Source organism: Neovison vison, chromosome 11, assembly GCF_020171115.1.
Source record: "Neovison vison isolate M4711 chromosome 11, ASM_NN_V1, whole genome shotgun sequence".
Taxonomy (NCBI): Eukaryota; Metazoa; Chordata; class Mammalia; order Carnivora; family Mustelidae; genus Neogale; species Neogale vison.
In genome coordinates this window covers 87,559,361-87,584,064 of record NC_058101.1, presented here as the reverse complement: position 1 = coordinate 87,584,064, position 24,704 = coordinate 87,559,361, and the positions used below count along the sequence as shown (strand labels likewise).

Here is a 24,704-nt window from a genome sequence, read left to right as displayed (position 1 = left end):
GATAATTAGAAGGAATTTGAGTTTCTATTCTTTAAAAACAGTACTTGTATTCTGTGTGTTATTTATTTTTTACAGATTCAAAGGATCGAGGGTTTTGTGATGCTTTACTAAATAACAGATTGCTTTTTTTGGAATAGATATACAACCTGTGGAAATTCTATTAATTCCATATTGGTGCTTGGCAGGGCTTTTGAATTCGGTTTCTTTTGATTTTGCTTCTTGTTGTCTAGACAGAAGAGTGTCTTCTATCACTCCCAAGATCCCAGTCTTCCCTGCCAACTTCTCTTGTGCATTTTTATAGTTTTAAGTAATAACAATTGAATAGGAAAGCACATTTGGGAAAGTAGATTACTTTTAACCAGGAAATACTCTGTGCCAAAATCAAGATTGTACTTTTAACTGTATTAAATATTTTAGAAGTTTAACTCTTTCACTCCACTTTTTTTTTTAATACCTTACTTTTCTCAGGCTTATAGTCTAGAGGAGGAATGAGAGAGATTCCTCTCTCATTAGTGTAAATTTAGTGTAAAGATCAACAGTTTCTGTTCTCAGCTCTGATCCTGGTTAACTTTGGTGAAATCACTCTTCCTTTCAGATGACAGAAGGAAAGAAAGCTCTTAATTTGCTGTTTCTGATGTGTGCCTTCTTTTGAATTTATAAATAATGATGAGATTATCATAGAGGCATCTGCTGCACTTGTATATTATAGTTGGTTGGTACTCAGTAAATACTGATGAGTGTTTGCTAAAAACATCGATTTTCATTTAGTGTAAAGGAACTCATCTGTAGGGTTGGTGTGCTTCATTTGTAGGACTACACATCTTTGCTTCACCTCGTACAGAATTGCACACATATCTGATCTTGTCCTTTAATCAGTCCCTCCCAACACTTCACTGAGTAATTTTTCCCAACAGCAATTACTGATCTGGCTTAAAAGCCATCAGCGTGACTACTGTTGATCATCTCTTAGAATGAAGTCCGAGCTCTTTAGCTTACTATTTGTAACCTGGTTCATGCCTCCTTCACTTTGTTCTGCTATTATGCTCTCCTGTTGAACCACTCCTGTTTTAGCATCTGTTGTCTTCTCTGCCTGAAAAATTGTTTTCTGATCTCTCAGTTAGCAAAAATTTTGTAATGTGATCCCTTTCACACACACACACAAAATACACATATGTCCCTGCGGACCTTTTGTCTTATTACGTTTGTATCCCCACTGCTGGCAAATGGTAATAACTAAATAATAGAAGTTTGTTAAATGACAGAATATTTTGTGAAGGATTTTGGTTTATAAAGGTTCTTATTTTTCAGTAATAGTTCTTTTAGCCTTCCATATAAATATATGTTTGTTTTTTTGGTAATAGCTTTATTGAGACACAATTCACATATCAATTCAATTATTTCAAGTGTATATTTTCATGGTCTAGTATATTTAAAGTATTGCATAGCCATTACTGCAGTCAATTTTAGAACATTTTTATCATCCCAAAAGGAAGACTTATACCCTTTACCCATCATCTCCCAACCTGTCCATCCTCACCAGCCTTGGACAAACATTTATCTACTTCATATCTCTATAGATTTGCCTATTCTAGGCATTTCATATAAATGAAATATAAGATATTTGATTCTTTGTGACGCATTTATTTCCCTTAGCATAAAACTTTTGAGGTTCATCCATGCATCATTATTAGTACTTTATTGCTTTTTATTGCCAAATGATATTCATTTTTATGGATGTAGCAAATTGATTTATCCATTCATAGGCATTTGGATTGCATCTGCTTTTTGGCTATCATAATTAAACCTGCCTTTGTTGTTGTTGTTTTTTTAATTTTTTTTTTAAGATTATATTTATTTATTTGACAGAGATCACAAGTAGGCAGAGAGGCAGGCAGAGACAGAGAGGAGGAAGCAGGCTCCCTGCTGAGCAGAGAGCCCAATGCTGGCTCAATCCCAGGACCCTGAGATCATGACCTGAGCGAAGGCAGAGGCTCAGGCCACTGAGCCACCGAGGTGCCCCTTACAGCTGCATTTGAACATTTGTGTACAAGTTTTTGTTTGAGTGGCTACACCATTTTCTGTTTCTACCAGCAGTGTATCCAGTGTTGTTGATTAGTAGGTGTGAAATAATAGCTCATTGTAGTTTTTGATCTGCATTTCATTAAAGGCTAATGATATTGAGCATCTTTTCATTTGCTTATTGGCCATTGTGTGTATATTCTTTGAAGAAATGTCTCTTGAGATCCTTTGCCCATTTTTAATTGGGTTATTTGTCTTTTTATTATTGAGTAATAAGAATTCTTATATATTCTGAATAAGGTCTTTTATCTGATATGTGATACCTGATATCAGATATGTATGATTTGCAATATTTTCTCTTATTCAATGGGCTGCCTCTTTTATTTTCCTGGTAGTGACTTTGGAGGCACAAGTTTTTAATTTTGATGAAGTCCAGTGTACCTTTTTGCTTTTGGTACTTTGGTACCACATTTGAGAAACCATTGCCAAATCCAAGGTCATGAAGATTTACCTTATATTTTAAGAGTGTAGTTTTAGCTTTTACATTTAGGTCTTTAGTAATTTTAACCCCCCTTACCCCCCAGCTAGGGTTAACCGTGCTCTGTGTTTGTAACCATAGCATTATAGAAACTATGGTTATAGACTGCAGCCATGAAAACCCAGTATGGGAAAAGTGTTGTTGTTGTTTTAACTTGTGATAAAATATACATAACAGAAAATTTACCATTTTAACCATTTTAAATGTATAATTTGGTAGCATGAAGTATGCTTTCATTGCTGTGCAGTCATTACCAGCATCCATCTCCAGATTTGCACAACTTTTTGCTCTCCCAAACTGAAACTCCATACCTATTGAGATGATTCTTTATTTCCTTCCCTCGTCATTAATTATTATGTTAGATTTTATTTTCTTAAGAAGTTCTTTATTAAGTTTCTTTTTATTTCTAGTTTGCTGAGAGATTTTTTTTTTTAAATCCTGAATGGATGTTGAATTCTGTTGAATGCATTTTCAGCATCTTTGAAATGACCATAATGTGTTTTTTTTTAGTTTGTCAATATAGTGAATTACATTGATTTTCAGTGTTGAATTAGTCTTGTATTTCTGGATTAATTTCACTTGACTGTGATATAGTACCCTTTTTATGTAATTGCTGGATTTTATTTGCTAGTATTTTATTGAGAATTTTTACATACATGTTTATGAGAGATAATGTTCTGTAGTTATTTTATGTAGTTTTTAAATCTGGTTTTGGTGTTAGGGAAATGCTGGCATTATGAAATGAGTTGGAAAGTGTTCTTATCATATATGTGTTGGAAGAAATTGTGTAGAATTAATATTATTTCCTTAAATGTACTCCACTGAAACCATCTGGGCCTAGAATTTTCATTATTTGGAAGACATAAGTACAATTTAATTTTTTAATAAATATAGGACTATTCAAGTAGTTTTTTTTTTTCTTGAGTGAATTTTGATAGTTTGTATCTATTTGTATTTGCCTTAATAGTTGGATTGATGGAGTTAGTCATTTATAGATTTCTGTTATCATTTTACTGTCTGCAGGATCAGTATGGTATCCTATCCTTTATTTCTCATTTCCCCCCAAGTTGCTTTTGCTCCACTCTTTCTTGCGGTCATTTTGAAAAGAAATCTGCTGTCTCCATTTTCTTTGTTTTCCATATGTGATATATCTTTTTTCTTCTGTTTGCTTTTAATATTTCCTCTTTATTACTGGTTTTAAGCAATTCAATTATCATGTGCCTTGGTAGTTTTCTTCATCTTTCTTAATGCTGGTTCATTGATGATCTTGTATGTGTGGGTCTATAGTTTTAATCAGATTTTTGGGGGAAAAAACTTGGCCATTATTTTTTATATTTAGTTTGTTTCTTGCCTCCCTCCCTCATTGGAGCTCAAAATATATGTACATTTGTCTGCCTGAGATTGTTTTGAAGTTCAGTAATGTTGTATACATTTTTTTAAAATTTTCTCTTTTTTTAATGTCTGTTGTTGTGTCTACTAGTTCACTAATCTGTTTTACCACCCCTCACCCCACAGAAATATCTAATCCACTATTAGGCTTATCCATTGCATTTTTAAAATTATAGACATTAAATTAGTTTCTTCTCTAGAAATTTGATTTTAACCTTTATATATTTTTTTCTACTTAGTGTTGTCAGTGTTTCCTTTATTTGAACATATGGAATACATTTATAACAACTGTTTTAGTGTCTTTATTCTGTCATCTGTAATTTCTGGATCAGCTTCAGGTTATTGGTCCATCTTCTTATGGGCTGTCTTTTCCTGCTTCTTTGTATGCCTGGTACTTTTTTATTAAATTCCAGAAATTTTGAATTTTACCTTATTGGCACCTGGATAATTTTTATATTCATAAAAATACTCCTGAAGTTTGTTCTGAGATGTGGTTATGTTACTTGGAAATAGCTTGATTATTTGGGGGGTGGGGTGGGGTGTGCATCTTGCCTTTAAATTTTTTTTAGGTAGGACCAGAGCAGTGTTCTCTCTAAGGTTAATTTTTCCCTAGTACTGGGATAAGATTCTTTCTGGTATTCCACTTAATGCCTGGGTAATTGTGAGGTTTCTGTTGAGAGTAGACACTATTCCTTCTATTCCTTTTGGGTCTTTGGCTCCTCTCACACACCCTACCCTGCTTCATTTTGTTTTTCTCACATGTTTACACTGATAATAAGATATATGAAGGAGACCCTCATCAGAATTCAGGATTTCTCTCCCCGTGGACTTCTTTTATCTCTAATCCTCTGCTCTGTGATACCTAGCTTCTGGCTTCCCTATGCTCCTACCTTTATCTTCTCATCTCAGGGAGACTGTGTGTTCTGCCTATGTTTCCCCTTCATTACTATAACCTGTGACTTTTTTCCAGGCAGCTCGTTGGTTTCCTTTCTCTTAGGGATCATTGTTCTTTGTTGTTGTGTTCTGAGAATTAATGTTTTGTATATTTTGTCAGTATCTTCAGGTTTTTTTTTTTTTTTTTTCTTTTTCAGACAGAAATGTAAATCTTACCTCTTTTACTCACTGGCCAGAAACAAATGTCTCTCTTTGGCAGGGTTTTTTTGTTTCTTTGTTTTTTTTTAAAGATTTTTATTTATTTGTGAGAAAGAGAGAATGGGAGGAAGAGAGCACACACAAGTAGGAGAGCAATAGGCAGAGGGAGAAGCAGGCTCCCTGCTAAGCAAGGAGCCGGGATGCAGTACTGGATCCCAGAACTCTGGGATCATGACCTGAGCCAAAAGCAGATGCTTAACTGGCTGAGCCACCCAGACATCCTTATTTGGCAGTTTTTAAAAAGTGTCCCATATTTAATGATTTATATCTAGCCCACAGGGTGGAATGTGTTCAGTGTCCCATGTTAAAACTGCATCAGAATTTCTTGTACTTTTCAGAGAAATGCTTTCTAGTTTTTTATGTAACTTGTTTTTGTTTGTTTTGTTTTGGGTATTAAGAATGAACCTTCTGGTTTTGACCCAATAGAAAGACCAGTGCTATAAAGTCAAATGGGATATGATGCTAAAGTAGGAAAAATATGGTAGAGTGATTAAACTTAATCTGAAAATTAGCAGGTGTCTGAGAACTCCACTATAAACTGGAGGTAAATTAAAAAAAAATAGTAAGTTTAAAGGCCTGAGGTAAGAGTTTTTTCCTGATGTCCAGGGCTATAGATGGGTACTAGGAGTAGGACTAGAATATGTGAGAATATGAGTTCTAGAGAATTCTAAGTTTATTATGATGTAATCATCTGTCTGTCTTTGTTGGGGAGCCCCAAGAACACCTTCAGGCTTCATTCACTATGATGACTGACTGGACTCAAAAGCCATTATAGTTATGGTTATGATTTATTACAGTGAAAGGATACAGATCAATATCAGAAAAGGGAAAAGACCCATGGGATGAAGTCAGAGAAATTAGGCACAAGCTTCTAGGTGTCCTCTCACAATGGAGTCACATGGGAGCATACTTAATTCTACCTGAAATGATGTGACAGTATGTGTAAAATGTTATTAACCCGGGAGAATCATCTGAATTTTGGTGTCCAGGGTTTTATTGGAGGTCAGTCATGTGGCCATACACCACTTACATGTCTGACTTAGCTACTTAAATTCCAGCCCCTTCTGGAGCAAAAACAGTGGTTCTTAAATCACATTGTCAGAGTAAGCTTATCTGGTCAAACTGGTATACATTAGCCCAAGGCTTCATGTACAAAATCACTCTTATCAGGCACAATATTTAAAAGGCCAGAGATTATCTCCTAGAAGGGTGCCAATGGCCAGTCTGGTGGTTCCTTAGAATGCACAGGGTTTAAGTAACCCAGGCCTTCGGAATTAAACCTTTTTCAGCACGGTATTTACTAACTCCATGTGTTATTTGGCTTTCATTAGTTTTTTTTTCTTAACGTCCTTTGTGTATTTCAGGATTCCATCTAGGTTATCACATTACATTTAGTTATCATGCCTCCTTAGGCTTCCCTGGGCTGTGGCACCGTTTATTTTTAGCTTGTTTTTGATGGCCTTGACACTGTTGAGTATACGGTCAGGTGTTTTGTAGAATGCCCCTCAATTGGAGTTTGACTGCTATTTTTATTATGGTTAGGCTAGGATATTAAGGGATTTAGAGAGGAATGCCACTGAGGTGAAAGGCCATTTTCATCCCGGCTTGACAAGGATGTATTATTAATTTTGAACATTTAATTATCTGATTTAAAAATCCCTCAGCCCCTCATGAGTACTTAACTAGATTTTAGGTGGATGTGCTGCTCATATGCAGAATTTGTTCTCCATGGGTTTTTTTTGTTTTCTTTTTTCTTGTTGATGTTTTTAATCCATGTTTAACTGTCATACTATGCTTTTTTCAATAAAGTGTCAGGATGTCTAATGTATACAACTTTAGATTTGCCTAGCGATAGCAAAGAAAGGAAGCCAAGAAGGAGAGTAGTAATTGCTCAAGTCACAGATTAGGGAAGCTAAAATGAGTCTCTTTTATCAGATTTGAATCTAGAGTAAAACTCAGGTCCCTCAGTATGATTCTGCCATTATCCTCATATGCATCTCTTCTTTTATGTTATTCAGTTGTTAATGTACTTTTTAAATGTCTGCCTCTTCTTCCAGACAGTAAGTTCAATGATGTAGAGACTGTGTCAGTTTTGTTCATTCCTCATACCTCATTCTGTATACCTACCTGTATTCCTAGAGTCTGGCCAGACATTCCAAACATAATAACCTTGAAGTAAAATGAATATATCAGAGTGAGTGAGTGAGAGAATAAATGAGTAAGTGAATGGATATTTGATATTTAAACCTCTACCAACTATACCTATGGGAGTCTGGCTCTCTTGTTGATACTTGTTAACATATGAGCCCCCATACCTATTAGAAGTTATAAAAGACAAACAAATTTTACTCTAGGAGAGTCAAGTTTTGCTCAACGGTCTACCACGTAGGCTTGCTTAGTTCCTGAGACTTGTTTGACCTGTCTCACTGAACGCACAACATGTGTAAAATATATGTCTCATTTCTCTAGGCAGCTTATTCCCCAGAATTGTCTTGTGGTGTCTTTCAGGCCAGGTTCCCAAGTTTGTTCTATCCCACTAATATTCATACCCTCATTTGTTACATGTAGCATATTCAGCATTCAAGACAAGCTTTAACTATAAGGTAAAATCCTTTGTTCTTTTTTTCAATATTTGCCATTAGGACTGTGCTCTAAGAAATATTTTCTGATATCCCCTTTCCTCTGTCAGGGTGTTCTCCTTATACCTGTTGCCTCAAGCCAAAATCAACAGTAATCTTTTTTCCCCAACATCTTGACTTTCTGGCCAGCGTTGGTTTTTTTCCCATGTCGGAACTCCCTTTCTGGTCTATATATCTCAAGAGACAGAGTTGAAGCTCCTTAGGAAATTTGCTTATACAATTGCTCAGTTTTCTGACATAGAGGGGACCTTTTCCCTTTGTTTCCTATTTCACAAAAATTTGGAGCATCTCTTTGTACAGTCTTGGCAGGGGAGGGTTTTTCTTTCCATTATGCAAAAATTTTTATTGTCAACCAACCATCAAAGGAGATCAGAGAAAATGGTTTGAATTTATGATTCAACTCTTTGGACAGATCTGGGCTAGAAAATGTCATGCAAGGCATACGTATAGCCTTTGTACACTTTTACTTGTTAGCAACATTTTTTCATTAGGTCTGACTACACATTCTGGTTTATTCCTAATTCTGTTTTTTTCATCTTACCTTCTACCAGCCCACCTCCCTGCTAGTTCTCCCTCTTTTGCCACTTTATTTATTTTTTTTAAAAGATTTTGTTTATTTGAGAGAGAGTGTGTGTGTGAGAGAGAGAGAGTCCAAGGAGTGGAGAGTCAGAGGGAGAAGCAGACTGAGCAGGGAACCCAATGCGGGACTCAATTTTCAGACTCCAGGACTCAGACTCCTGAGCTGAAGGCGGTCGCTTAACCAACTGAGCCACCCAGGCACCCCTTGCCACTTTATTTTTAAAATAATACAAGGGATGTATGTCTGCCTATTAATTTATTCCTTTGCTAGACATTGAGCATGTGTAATACATAGGCACTATTTTAAGAAGGTCCTGGTGATACATGCATATATAACAAAAGAGACCTTCTGTTTGATTATTCACTTACAATTCCCATAGAACAATAATCAGGACAAAACTCATTTTAAAATTTTTACTATTTAAAACTTTTTTTTCCGGACCTTTTATATTTCTTTAGTATTGGGACATTTTGTCACCTATTACCTGTGGTTAATTGAAAATTCACTTGAGAAGCTTGTGGAACTTATGCTTGTTTAGTGCCTGGGTTTGGGGGGCTAGTTTGTAAAAGTCCCTTTCTCTTTGTTCTGTTCTTACATTTTTCATTTCCTTTATCTTTTCCCAGTTCTGCTATGCCAGAGTAAGAATGGCAGGAATTTTCTAAGCAGTTTCCTTAAATATTCAAAGCATTTTTTTCTCTTCACAGTTAGATTATTTAAGGAATTTGGTAAATTATAAAAAATATAAAATTTTTAATGAGACATGAAGAATTTTCTAAGTGAGACTTTATATCATTTTCATGGTGAATTTTCTTTTTTGTTGTTGTTGCTGCTGCTATTTTTTTCTTGTTTAAAGTTTCCATTTTTTATGAGATTTTTCCTGGACTTGCTTTTATGGCAAAAGTAGGTTGTGTTTTAAAAGCTCATTTTGGAAATGAGTAACTATTTTTTGTTTTTTAAGATTTATTTCTTTATTTTAGAAATAACGCAAGTGAGAGAGCGTGCTCACAACAGGGAGGGGCAGAGGGAGAGGAGAGAGAGAACTCCAAACAGACTCCCTGCCAACTCTGGAGACCCTGGGAGTGGGGATTGATCCCACCACCCTGAGATTGTGACTGGAGCTAAAATTAGGAGTCACTTAACTGACTGAGCCACCCAGCCACCCCTATTTTTTTTTTTTTTAAGATTTTATTTATTTATTTGACAGAGATCACAAGTAGGCAGAGAGGCAAACAGAGAGAGAGAGAGAGGAAGGGAAGCAGGCTCCCTGATGAGCAGAGAGCCCGATGCGGGGCTCGATTCCAGGACCCAGAGACCATGACCTGAGCTGAAGGCAGAGGCTTAACCCACCGAGCCACCCAGGCACCCCACCCCTATCTATTTTTAAGTTGAATTAATTTGTATGGCTTTGTTTTCTAAGGGAGGCTTATTTAAATAATAATATGATCTTATATTTATAAGGTTCATGCATAGCCAGTTTTCTGAAAACAGATCATAGTAAACCTAATTAAAGTTTGATTGTAAGGTAATGATATTTTAGAAATTGAAGTTAGATTTTAATGTAACCATTCAACTGATTATGAAATTTAAACAGTTTGAAATTTGGTTAAAACACTTGCCTTTAACTTGATCATATTTTCCATGATATCTATAATTTGGGAGGATACCTATAATTTTTTTACTTGACTAGTTTATTTCTTCTTTGCCTTAATTTGTTTTCCTTATTAATTGGAAGTTATAGGAGCATCTGTCTCCCATAGCCTTTATATGTTCCAGTGAGGTCCATAATGTGATTTACTAAAGAACAACAAAATCACCCAGATTAGTGGCAGTTTGCTATTAATGGCAAAGTTTTGGAGTGCAGTTTGTTTTATTCTTTCTCATCTACTTTTTTAAGCTCCATGTACTCTTACCTCTGAAATTGGTAGGTATTTTCAACCAAGTGTGAAACAGGAAGAGGGGGGAAAAACTGAGTGGAGAGAGAAAAGAGAAGGAAAACATACTTGGAATACTCAGCATCCCTTATCACCCTGTGCAGAGCACTTCTCTATATTTGTACTTCCCTTCGCAATTCACCTACTTTACTTTTCGGAGTCCTCACTTAGTTATCTTTCTTGCTGTTGTATTTTTTTTTTTTCTGAAGTTTTTATTTTTAATGGATTGGGTGGAGAGAGAGAGGCTGTAGTTTATAGCACTATAGTACAATTGAAAGGTTGATTTTTTTTTTTTTTTTTACCCTCAAGAACATCCATAGAATGTGTTTTAAAAGCATGGGGGAAAATATTTTTTGTCTTTTCACTCTATAAAGCTAATGTCTTTCACTTATTTTCACTTAGATCTAAGAGCACAGTTTGAATACTTACCGCTTCCTAATTTTGCTTTACCTCCATTAAAGAAGCATCTGCAAGTGTATTGATCTTTCTTTTGGATCTTGGAGGTTGGGTTTTCTCAACTTACTTCTTTCTGCATTATGTAGTATCTTTAGTAATTTGAGATGTTTATGATTTCTAAACAAAATAAATATTTAATAATATTTGAATTGGTTGAACGTTAAAATGTGACCCCGCAGAGAATTTTGAACAGGTGCCAACTCACTTGCTACTCCTGGCTTCTTGTCCTCCTGCTGGGACTTGTTAGCATGAAAGAACAAAATGAAAAGTACTTTGTCACAATATTTTCTATAAAAATAACACTTTGAAAAGAATTTTTTTTGTACCTGGCAGTATAAACCTTGGCATGTAGCAGATATGAGCATCTTGATTCACAAATGTGTAAAGACTGTCAGTGCCTCAGGAGCTACTGAATTCCTCTCTCACAGTGTATCTCCTAATATCTGCAGTTGAGTTCATTAGTTTTTACTTTGTCCTTGTGGAACTAATTGCTAAGTTGTTTTTTTTGTTTGCTTGTTTTTGTTTGTTTGTTTGTTTTTTTTTTAAACCTGATCAAGTCTTTTGGCCTCTGTGGGTATGCACTTTGAGGGGTTGTTTTGTTTTGGTTTTGGTTTGTGTATTGTTGGATGGATGCTTGTCCAGAAAGTACTGTAAGAGGTTTGTGGAGGGCATTTCCCTTGGGAAATTTATCTCACTGCTCTGTCTGTACTTGTTTGACAGCTGTTCCTTTACTTCTAACTTTATTATTAATTCAAAAAGTTATAAGGCCACATGTGAGCAGCTGTTCACTGTTTTCATAAGGACTAAGTAAGAAAGAAAGGACCCAGCTATTATCAGAAGTGATTTAAGTTAGATTGTAGGAATAATTTTCTGGCAGTTATGATATAGTGTAACTTATTAAAAAGAGAGTTACAGAATTTTTTTAAAATTTTTTAAAGAGCATTAAATAGTATTTGTTGAAAGATGAGAGAGTTGAAAGATGAAAAGCTGTCTGAAGGTGGAATAGTGAACCAGCTAGTTTTTGAATTCCTGCTCTAGTTTTAGGATTTTTTGATTTCATGCTGGTATTTATTCTTCTCCAACAGACTAACTTTTCCCATGGCTTTCTATGCTTTAAGATTCTTCTGTGCAATAGCAAACTCTTTAAGCTGATTTATATCAATTTTTGAATTAATATCTTAGCTGTAGATTTATTCATAATTTGTTTATTTATTTAGCATTTAGGTGCTAAATTAAAATGCAAAACTTACCTTTAGTTTAAGAAATGTAAATGATCAGATGCAAAGCTAAAGAATAGAAAAGTTATGGTAGTTCAGGATTGCTCATGAAACTACAAATTCAGGTGCCTGATTGGCTTTTATCTTTTGTCACTAATCCTTCAAAATATAACTGTTCATTGTAATCATCTTTCAGACATTTAAATAAGCTAATACCTAGTATTTATTAGTTACTGTGTGCCAGGCAAAGTGCAATTAATATAAACTATACTGTTTAATTCTCACAACAAAACTGAAGCTTAGATTTTATTATCCCCATATTCTAGTTGAGAAAGTTTAGAGAGAGCAAGTAAATTACCCAAAGTCATACAATAACTGGAAGATCTATAATATAAAAAATATGAAGTTTAAAAAAAATATATAAAACTGTGAACACCTTATGATCTCAGTGAAAACATATACACATTTGAAAGACTAGAAGGTACCATTAACAATGACTATTTTGAGGTGTTGGGAAAAAAGATAATTTTTATATTGGCCTTCGTAATTTCTTATAGGCTATATATCATATGAGGTAAGAATTGCCAAATTTTTTTTTCAGGAGTTACCTCTGATCCCTCTCATTCCCTCACATTCTAATCAGTAAGTCCTATTGGTTCTGCCTACAAAATATAGTCTCATGCCCAAATTGGCCCTCCTTGCCATCTCATTGCTGTAATCCTGCTCCAAGCCACCATCTAACTGCCTCTTCCATATCCAGTCTCGCCTACCTTCTCTACCAAGTTCATTCCCCATGCAGTAATTAGAGTTAATTTATTTTTGATCTTTTATTTACTGTGTTTTAATCCTACGAGCAAGGATTTTATAGACTGGTACCTGGTATGGGACTGAGTATGAGATAGACACTTACTGGTTTTTCTGAATGGTTGATGGTGGCATGGAAAGGTGGTCAGCTTCATTGCTCCCAACTCACCTTACAGCCAGTTGGCAAGGGACAATAGGAAACTGCTTTAGACTTAGTTGTAGCGAGCTGTCTATGTGATTGACCACAGTAGTGGGTTTTTTGATGAATTTCTTTTATTGCCTTTCTTTTTCATTCATTTCCTATCATTTTCACATTCTAACACCTTGATATAACTCTTATATATACGCACAATTTCCAAATGTCTATCCTCACCATCTCACGTTTGAGAACTGTAGAACTGTTTCGTTTTTTTTTTTCAGTAGTTTTTGTATTTCTTCGTGTAAAGAGAGCTATTTTATATCTTTAGACAAAGACTGTATCTTTTAGGATGGCTTTTCTTATTTCTTTTTCTAGAGAATAAAATTTTGAGGACATTTTCCTATTCATCTTTGTGCCCTTACAGTTCCTAACAGAAGTTCAGCACATAGAAGATGTTTCTTGGTTTATTGAATTTATTTCACTTGTAAATTCCAACCACAGTATAATAATTGGAAACTATTCCTTAATTTCCAAACATGTTGCTTTTTCTCTTTTAATATAACTTTCTTTTTTTTTTTTTTTAAGGATTTTATTTATTTATTTGAGAGAGAGAGTATGAGAGCGGAGAAGTCAGAGGGAGAATCAGACTCCCCTTTGAGCAGGGAGCTTGATGTGGGACTTGATCTTGGGACTCCAGGATCATGACCCGAGCCAAAGGCAGTTGCTTAACCAAGTAAGCCACCCAGGCACCTCTCTTTTAATGTAATTTTCAGTTACTTAGTTGCCTAAGTCTGAATCATGGCTATTACCCTTGATTCCATGTTCTTTTTCATCACCCCTTCTTCAGATCTAATTAATTTTTAAAACTCATTGGCTTGTCTTATTTAATATAGTTTACTGTGGTTTAATAAAGCTTTAATATTTTTTTTCTGTATAGCTCCACTGCTGTTACTTTAGTGCAGATAATTACCATCTCTTATCTGAATTACTGTAGAAATCCCCTCCAAGTTCTAATCCCTACTCTGTCTTGTAGCCACAGTCATCTTCCAGAAATTTGATCTTGTCATTTCCCTGATTAACTTGTTCTTTGTATCTCTCAAAATAAGGTCTAAACTTCTTGATGCCTTATGAGTCTTCAAGGTAGGACAGCTTCCTCTGTTGCGAACTAACTTTCTTTGTTTCTACTCCTTTCTGTCCTTCCCTGGCTCCCTAAATTCTAGTCATACTGAATTACTTTTAGTTCTTCTAATGTATGATGCTTTTTTGACTCTCTTTTCTCCCATGGCACCTGTTGTTATTTTCAGCTGACTAGTGCTATCAGATCCCACTTCATATGTCACCTTTGAAAAGTTTTTTTTTGACCATGCATTTAAATTCTGTGACTATAGCATGTACCATGCCATATAGGAATTGCCTAATTATGAAATTACATCCCTTTAAGGGAGCATTCCGTCAGGTCAGAAGCTCAGTAGGACCAAGAACTATTTTGTCTCCAGCATCCAGCATATTATGAAATAGACATTTAGTCAGTATTTGTTAGATTAATTGATATTTTTGCACATGACATCACCTCATGTTTTCCTGAGAGGCTATAGACCTTCTGGTGTAACTCCCTCAACTCCCTGGATTCCTACCAGTCTTAAACGTTTTATCTTTATCCTTTTTCTTTTTTGTTAAAGATTTTATTTATTTATTTGAGAGAGAATGTGCATGAGCAGTGGGGAGGGGCAGAGGGAGAAGTAGGCTCTCTGCTGAGCAGGGAGCCCGATGCAGGGCTCAATCCCAGGACCCTAAGATCATGACCTGAGCTAAAGGCAGACGCTTCACCAACTGAGCCACTCAGGCGCCCCTATCTTATTCTTTTATACTCTTTTCCTACCACTTGGCAAGATAAATACTTTAAACTAAAGTATAAAGTGGGAGATATAAATACAGTAGGAATAGAAGAGTATTAACTATCTTTCAAAAAGTTTAGTGGTGAGATAAATGACGATAGAACATTAGATAGATACAATATCAAAGTAAGGTTTTGCAGGATAGGGAGAAACGGGGAATATTTGTAGGCCGAGGAAAGAATATATGAAAAATACAATCAAAACAGTAATAGAGGAAGAACAACTGATGAAACAAGAGCTCTCTCTCAGCAGAGAGATAGGGTACAAGGTTGTTTCACTTCTCTTTTGCTGCATCTTTCAGAGCAGTGGGCCAACTCCTCCGCACAGACTACTAGGTCCATACAGTGGCATCTGTGTTTTGGCATCTTCCATGCAATGAACACTCAGTTTTCCTATTAAAAGCACCCTAATTTCGCTTCGCGGATAAGCCCTCTCCAACTCTGGTTTAGGTGACTCTGTTTGCTCGTACTCCCTGATCCTTATTAACTACAGAGATCATCTTTTAGCACATGGATTTCTTTGTGTTTATATTGGTGATTTCCATGTGTGGTTCATGGAAGTACTTAATATCTGATATTAAGTTATTTTAAAAAACTCTTTTTTTAAGACCCTTTCTTTAAAAGACTGATTTAAAACTAAACACACACAAATGTATTGAAAACCAAATTTTATTGTAATGAAATTTTGCCGGGCTTAGTTTCATAAAAACCTGAGAAAAAATACTCCCTAGGCATTTATAGGCATATAATTGAATTTTTTATAAAATATCATTGATTAGGAAAGTAATTCTGGATTAACCTTTAAGAAAATTTTATCTGTGTATGTGTACTTATTTAAATTAGCTTGAGTAAGTGTTCTGCTATAAGGCTACATTACTTAAAGTAAAACTCGGCACCTGGGTGGCTCAGTTGGTTAAGCATCTGACTCTTGATTTTGACTCAGGTCATTATCTCAAGGTTGTGAGATCAAGCCCCGAGTTGGGCTTACACGCCAGGTGTGGAGCCTGCTTAAGATTCTCTCTCTCCCCCTTCCCATTTCCTCTCTCTCTTTTTTTCTCCCCCTCTCTTTAAAAAAAAAAAAGTGAAGCTCAAACATGCTCCAAGACATGGAAAGTCTGCTCCTAGTGGAGCACATTGACATTGTGCTGTTCTCATTGTACAGGTAAAATAATTGCATAGTAACAGTTGAATGGGCATCATGCAAGATTATTATTTTAATTTTCACAAATTTAAGGAGTGTTCCTTTACTTTTACATTTCTGGTAATTATTATAAATACAGCGTTTATACATTATATATAACATGTATATACTGTCTGTATGTGCTCCTGTGTGTTTGCGGTTTGTGTGTATGTATATTCCACTGTGTACTTACTGATCTATTTAGTTTTTTTTTTTTTAAGATTTTATTTATTTATTTGACACAGAGAGAGATTACAAGTAGACAGAGAGGCATGCAGAGAGAGAGAGAGAGAGAGAGAGAGAGAGAAGCAGGCTCCCTGTTGAGCAAAGAGCCCTATGCGGGACTTGATCCCAGGATCCTGAGATCATGACCTGAGCCGAAGGCAGCAGCTTAACCCACTGAGCCACCCAGGCGCCCCTCTATTTAGTTTTTGATAGTTGTTGACTACCCTCCTTAACACTCTTTTACCAGAATGTTTCTTTCCTTTTTTTTTTTTTTTTTAAGATTTTAAAAATTTATTTATTTGACAGACAGAGATCACAAGTAGGCAGAGAGGCAGGCATGGGTGGGGAAGCAGGCTTCCTGCTGAGCAGAGAGCCCAATGTGGGGCTTGATTCCAGGACCCTGGGATCATGACCTGAGCCGAAGGCAGAGGCTTTGAGCCACCCAGGCGCACCCCCACCCCAGAATGTTTATTTCTTTGAGAGTATGCTGCACTATTCATAAGTGTCTTGATATCTGCATCCTAATTTTTTTTTTTTAAGATTTTATGTATTTATTTGAGAGAGAGAATGAGCAATGGGGTGGAACAGAGGAAGAGGGAGAAGCAGATTCCCTGCTGAGTAGGGAGCCCAATGCAGGGCTTGATCCCAGAACCCTGGGATCATGACCTGAGCCAAAGGCAGATGCTTAGTCAACTGAGCCACCCAGGCGTTCCCATCCTACTTTAAAAAGATTCAGTGGCAAATTTAAAAATTGATAAAATGTGTGTGTGTGTGTGTGTGTGTGTGTGTGTATGTAGAGAGAAAGCGAGAGCATGCACTAAAGCATATGTGGCAAATATTAAAAATTGGCAAATTTTGGCAAAAAGTATATATACACATATGGTATTGATTTTTCAATTTCTGTGTATGTTGAAATTTTTCAAAATTTAATTTAAAAAGAAAAATAAAAATCAGAGACACCAGAAAGCAGAAGCAGCAACTACCTCTCACTACAACTCACTACATTTTGAGTTAGTGTGACAATTCACTACATTTTTAGGCAGGCCTGGTTTTAACAGTAACTGTTATGTAAACAGTCTTGTTGATTCTGTATTTTTAGGGCCATAAGCTTATGTGGATTGATCTCAAGTTTAACTTTAGCTTTATTAGTTGGTGAAATCAGAAATCAGGGGGGAAAAGGGCAAAATAAAACCCAAGGCTGATGATACTAAGGGAAACTTATACACGTATCATTCATGCTACTAAAATAGATAAAGCAGTTGGGATAGCAAACTGACATCATGCATCAAGAGACCTAAAAATGTTCATGCCTCTTAATCCAGTAATCTTACTTTTTAAAAATAAATTCTAAGCAATTTAGAAAAGAATAACTAAATCTGATCCCAGGATTGTGGTTGGTAGTATAGCATTCTTTGGTTCTGTGGACAAAAACCGAAAACAACAGCGAAGTATCCCCTCTCTAAAACTCACAAGTTCTTTAAAAACAACAACAACAAAAAACCCCTTTTCCTGATATTAACAAACAAAACCTTTCTCTTTTTTGGGTTTGTGAATTGTTTGTTTTTTCTGAACTTTTCTTTCTCTTTTTTTCCCCCTGGTCTCTGGAATGTAGGTGGTGCCCAGCAATCTGCCCCTCACCCACATCTCTCCCCCCGCCCCCCCCCCCCCCCCCCCGGTGGCAGTTTTTATGCAGATCTCTGAAATTGAAATTCCAGTCCTGTCTTCTTTCCAGAGCTCCATTTATGATGCTTACATTCCAACTGCTCCCTTTTTGTCTCTTGAATATCCTGTTCTATGTTTCAACTCTTAAATCGAGAAATAAAAATCTATCTTCTATATTTCCCCCTTAAAGTTATTTTTAATTCATATTCTATCAACTCATCTTGAAATCGTCAACTTGAAATTCTCCCTCTTTCTTACTCTAACCTCAAAACCCTCGTGCTGTGGGCTTGTAGTATCACTCTTGGTGTGTCTTTACTCTGCATGTGGTTACCCTCATTTCAGTTTGTTTTTTTATTTGAATAATGCTTGTGATAGGTCCTTAATTGATATCCCTGCATTCTCTCTTCTCTCTAAGGAATCTTGTCAGAGAAGTCTTCCTAAAGCACAGATCAGACCATATCACTTTCCAGATTAAAAATCTTCAAGAGGTTGAAGAGAGAGGTTCTTGAACTCCAGCATCTAGTCTTCAGGGTCCTCCACTACATAGTTTCAACTTACTTTCCTTTTTAAATTTTTCTCCCTCATATCTTTTTTCTCTTACTCCTTCATACTTTCCTCTGAGCCTTTTGTAATTTTCTGGCCTCTACCCGACCATTGCCCTGTTTTCACATTTCCAGATCTCATCCGTGCTTTAGAAGTTGACTTTCAGATTTGCCTTCCAGCTGGAAGTAATCTTTTCTTCCTGGGAACTCCCAAAAGCTTTTTCTGTGTCTTTGTTACTGTGCTTAGCATCCTTTCCATTGTACTGTGATTATTTATGTACACATTACTGGTAAGGTTGTTAAGTTCTGTAAAGCTTGTACTCATGTCTTATTTTTCTATTCCTATATATGTTATCTGATATGTAGTTCTTAATGGATATTTACTAAGTAAACAGCATGTAAAGAGTTGTCTTATTTTGGTAGGTGTTTCTTTGTTGAGAAAAAGGAACAAAATTTTGAGGATACTTATTGAATATGTCAAAGATGGAAAAAATCGTATGTTCCCTAAGGATCTACAGAAATATTTTTGGAAGTATTACATAATGCAAATAAATTTTCCCAAAAGATATATGTAGCTGCGACCTTGGATCACTAATTCAGGCCGTTTTCAGACAGATGTAACTTAATTTTTTAAGCCATCTAGAATAGAAGATAGACTTAACGGTTTGTTCAGTCATTTAAACAGTTATTGATACAAGCAGAAACTTTTTTCTTTAGTATTTCTGTAATATATAGCTCACATTTCATGTACTGTAATTTACTTCTTGATAGAACTTTTTAAGTATCTTCTAAATTCTTAAATGGTTCTAGTACCCCTCTTGCACTTTTTATTGATTCTTTTTTTCCTCTCTGTTTCTCCTGGCAAAACTTACATTTAGATAATGCTCTGTTTTACAGGTATCATGGTCAGATATAGGAGGACTGGAAAATATCAAACTGAAATTGAAACAGGCTGTGGAGTGGCCCTTGAAACACCCAGAGTCTTTCATTCGAATGGGTATTCAGCCACCTAAAGGCATTCTTCTGTATGGACCACCTGGCTGCTCTAAAACAATGATTGCAAAAGCTTTGGCCAATGAGAGTGGCCTGAATTTCCTAGCTATAAAGGTAAGGTGTTAAATTTTTTAATTGCCACTTTCTCATTCCAACCCCACTAACACCCATCATCTGATTCTTACCCTTAGAAAAACATGAAAAGGCATCTTAAGGAGTAGCTGATTTTTTTTTTCTTTGAGGTTGATGGCAATATAATATAGGGGGATCAGCTCTAAATAAACTAGTGCTTGTAATCAGCAAAAATGGTGGACTATAGAAGACTACTTTATTTAGTTTTGTGATTCTCAGTATTTCTTATATCCATTTATAATAGGAACCAGTCTTGTTTAGTTCCTGTTTTTAATTGTGCTAATAATCTCTTTTGCTTAGTTAAGACTTAATTATAAATATGAGGTGGATTTAATATTTATATACAGTTTTCAAAGAAATTAAATAATTTATGTGGTAAAACTAAATTCCTTAAAACATGTTTCTAGTCAAGGAATATCTGTACAAGTTTTATATTCTGAAACACTCACATATGTTATTTGTTCATTGCCCTACCCTATTACTTGGGGTAGATCATCTTACTTGACATGTAGTTTTTTTGACTTTAGGGCCAATTTTTTTTTAAGGTTTATTTATTTATTTCAGAGAGAGAGAGAGAGAGAGCATGTGGACAGGTGGAGGGGCAGAGAGAGAGAGAATCCTCAAGCAGACTCCCCCACTGAGTGTGGAGCCCAACATGGTCCATCCTAAGACCCTGAGATCATGACCTGAGCTGAAATCAGGTTGGATGCTTAACCAACTGAGCCATCCAGGCACCCCAGGGCCAGATATTAATTTCTAATTAATTTTTATGCAATATGATCATCTACCCAGTTACTAAATATACATATATAAATCCTTAAATCCATTAGTGGAATGGACTTTATCACAAAAATAAATATTTTTATATTCTGTTAAATATCAAATATCATTCTGTTAAATATCAAATTCATTTCAGAAAAAGCACATGATAAAAGGCTCTGTTTTGATAGTATCAAGGAATTTTTTTCATAATAAAATGTGTTTTCAATCTTAGAACACTGAATAAAATCCTTGGAAATTGAAAGCATAAAATTTATTTCAGTGTAGAGTCAACTTTTTACTTAAATTTTTTTTTTGGAATAATGTTTAGATATGTTTAGGCTTTTTAAGAATCAGTATCTTCACAATCACTAGTGTTTGCGTATTTGTTATTATCTTGTGAAATATATTAAATACCGAAGATAGGGTCAGAGACCATTTTCACTATGATCACTTAAACTGAATCACAACCACAGTTTTAAAATTTGAAGCTTTAAATGTTGGGGTAATGAGTGATTTTGAAATTTCAGAGGTATCTTGATTTCTCTTTGGTCCCTGTTCTCTTATGTCATGGTAATGGACATAGCTGTTTTACTGGAACTTCCTACTCATTTTACTGTCATCTCCCACTTTTCTATGCCTACCTTGTTGCGTATTCCACAGTAGTATATTTGTAACCCTTGATTTTTTTTTTTTTTTTCTGTCTGCTGGATATCTGAAACTTATTTGATGAGGTCTGCACTGACAGTTATTTACACTGGAATCTCAAAGAGGAGCACATGTATTTCCTACGAACTAATATCTCATTCTTATGTAATCTAAGATAACTATTCCAGATGTTACCCAGGACTACTTTCTGGCATATTTTAGGATTACTTAGAAATACATTTATCACTGTTTTTGAGTATGAAACACTTAAGAACTTTAGGCAGTTTTACTTTTTTCACTGTGAGAAAATGTACAAAGATTCTTTGAAAGGTTTATCTTGCACACTGTTCATGTAAAATAGCCATGCTTGTGTTAACTTATTTGAGCTGTTTCACTAAACTCTTGTTCGTTTTTCTTTTAGCTCATACACACACAAGGATAAGTGATGTTAAGAAATTTTTTTATTCAATTGAGTTCATACTTGCTTAGTATCCTACTTACTAGTTTTTATTTAAGGTGGATTTTTATTCAATATACATTTTAATATAGTTTGGCAGTGTTATTCAATTTTTTAATCTGGCTGGAGATTATATTTAATAAACAATGAACGTTCATTCTACTATTTTTTAAGTTTTCCTACATGTTTAAAAATCTCCAAAAGAAAAAGTTGGGAACATGAAAAAATTTGTTTTTCTCTGCATTTTCATCAATCTTTTCATCTTGTCTCATCATTGCTTGTGAGAAGGGTTTAAAGTAGCTATGTCATATAGCTTATGTATGCAGAAATGAAGTCAAAGAAGTTGGGAATTTATAATATATTCTTCCTAGTTTTGTGTTGTTGTTGTTGTTTTCTATGAAGAAAAGTTGGTTTTTGGTTGCAACATATGTGTTTCTTTTCCCAGGGATTTAAGTGTTAAGTTTGAGCTTTTGAAATCACAAGTCTGACAGATTTTGAAAATGATTGAAGAAATGTAGATAGTGTATTTTTCTAGCCTCTTGGAAAATACAAGTATCTTACATGTATTGAAAGAAAAAATTCCCTAACATTTTTTACAGTTGTAATTATCTTTAATTCCCAAAATAAAGAATTTAAAGATTTGAAACATTTTTTTTTTAAAGATTTTATTTATTTATTTGTCAGAGAGAGAGGGATAGAGAGCGAGCACAGGCAGACAGAGAGGCAGGCAGAGGCAGAGGGAGAAGCAGGCTCCCTGCCGAGCAAGGAGCCCGATGTGGGACTCGATCCCAGGTCGCTGGGATCATGACCCGAGCCGAAGGCAGCTGCTCAACCAACTGAGCCACCCAGGCTTTCTTTCTCTGAGTTTATGAAAGAACCATTTAGCTTCCCTTCTGCATCTTTCCTAAACAGTGATTAAAAGATGTATACTTAGAGTTTAGACTTCACCTTGGCTTATGTGGACTCTTAATATCTTTTGGCACCTATATGTGTTTTTGTGTAGACATATGCTTAAGTTTAGTTTGTCATCTGTGTCAATTATGTCAAAATATTTTCCAGTTGAAATTTCCTTTCTGCTTCTCTTGCTTTTGTCTGGAGTGCTGCAACAGATTAATTACCCTTGGGTAGTTGGGCTGCTTTACCTTTTGAAGAACTGTTAACTGATTCTGGAAGAAGGGTGGTTAGGCATTTGACAAGGATTTTGAGCAAGTCCTTTAGTAGCTGTTATTGGTGAGTACTAGAATGTAATGAGCTTAGGGTATGCTTGACTTTTGGGGGGAAATTTTCTTCTGTTACTTGTCTCAAGGAGGAATTCTATAAAATACATCCCATTTTCAGGAAACTGTTTTATTCAAAGTATGCACGATTCTAAGTACTTACTGTTCTTTATTCAACTAGATCTCCTACTGTTCTATTATTAAAGGTACAAAATAATTTGAATTTGGTAAGTTCCAAGTTTATCTTTAAGCTTTTGTTTTAAAATTTTGTGGGATAGTCTATAAATCATAGAGTTTCCATTTTGCAGATACTGTGTGGAAAACTGTATAGAGACACCTCTTTATATACTTAATGCTTTAAGTTTAGTTTCTAGGATTGCAAATGAGGATAATAATGTTTAAGATAGTGAAATAACTTTTCCAAGGTTGGAGTTGTGGAGATGAAACTGAAATTTGGTCTCAGGACTTTCTGAGTGTAGAGTCTAAGCTCTGAACCACTGCATTATACAGTCTTTTATTCCCCTCCCCCCTTCTTTAATTTAATGCCCAGTCCTTTTTTTCACTAATTACACCATGATACTGGAGAAAGTAGTTCAGGCAGTTTCTATAGGACAGGTTCAGAGAAGTGGAAAGATGTTTCTGGCACAGTTAAAAAAATTTTTTTTGTTTCTGTAGGACAAAGAAAACTGAGAAAAATAACATGGCTTTGGGGTAGGAGTTGGTGAAATTAATAAGAAAGAGTGATCGCTGCCAAAGAAACAGGAACCTGATGAATAAGATGGAAGTATATGGAAGGAGACTAGTGGTTGAATAAGGTGGAGCTTGAAATTTACCTATTACTGTATAATTTGTGATCTTGAAATTGTGTTACAATGAAAAGAGTACTAAACCAGGATTCAGATAGCTTTGGTTTGATTCTTAACCCTTGGACTTTTACCTCTGTAGCCTTAAATAAGTTCTCTTGGTCTCAGTTTTTTGTTTTTTTTTTTTTTTTTTTTGTTTTTTTAATCTGTACAAGCTCTTTGAGAGGATTAGTATATTAAGAAGTAACTGAAAAAGTTTTGAAAGGCGTAACTACTCAATTCTTTAAGTGCAGACTGCGTATAGTTAGGACTTCCTGTCAAAGAGTTCAATATGAAGAGGGAATTGGGGAAGAGTTTCTTACTTGACAGCGTAGAAACTGGCATACATTACCTCAGCCAGGTGGTCAAGGTTAACATATTCAGTGATTAGTCATGTTGATGGTGTATACCTTTGTATGATGTGACAAGAATGACACTTTATTTTGGGGATCTTCCTCTATAAGACTTATAATCTGTGTCTGACCATGAGAAAAGCTTCAGGCAAAACCAAATTGAAAACATTCTATAAAATATCTGACCATACTCCTGAAACTGCCAAGGCCATCAAAAAGAAGGAAAGTCTGAGAAACTCACGGCAAAGAGGAGCCCAAGGAGACATGACAGCTAAATATAATGTTACAGTGGTTCTCTGGATGAATCCTAGAACAGAAAAAGGATATTAGATAAAAACTAATCTGAATAAACTATGGATTTTCATGAGTCAGTATTGATACATTATTATTGGTTGATTATAACAAATGTACCATACCAATATATGATGTTAATAATTGGGGAAACTAAGTGTGCAGTGGGGGTTGCGAGGTGTTATAGGAACTCAGTACTATCTTAATTCTTCTGGAAATCTTAAGCTTTACCAGAAGAGGTCTGTTAATTAAATAAAATTAGCAATAAAATAAAATTAAATAAAAGAGTTTTAAGATCCGTATCATGGATCCAGACATAGTACAGACATTTAATGAATGTAACTGAAGTTAAAAAGCCTGGCGTATAGCTCTGTACTACACTGTGTGGGAAGAGTGGAATGTATGGAAGGAGAAAAGCCATGGGGGAGATTGCCAATTCCATGGGTGAGGGCTTTGGGGGAGACCTTCTTTCCTATTCATCATCCTGCTGTTCATGGTGATAATGGAAAGTTCCTGGGAAAAGAAAACCCTGAGAGGAAATTGGCTGAGGAATCTGGGTTTAGGGCTTCCCTGAGCTTGCCTATTTCACTGCAGTTCTCAGTTGAAGCCTATAAAGGAGTGTGTTGGTTCTGGCCCCAGACCCTG

General features: G+C 35.4%; 1 protein-coding gene across 1 annotated transcript in view; it reads left to right on the top strand.

Annotated features, from left to right (window-relative positions):
- SPATA5 (spermatogenesis associated 5) overlaps positions 1-24,704 on the top strand; it is a 352,343-nt gene that overhangs the window by 57,492 nt on the left and 270,147 nt on the right. Inside the window, exon 11 of the mRNA XM_044224059.1 lies at positions 19,265-19,474. Coding sequence (XP_044079994.1) covers positions 19,265-19,474 — 210 coding nt within the window. The remainder of the gene's footprint in view (positions 1-19,264; positions 19,475-24,704) is intronic.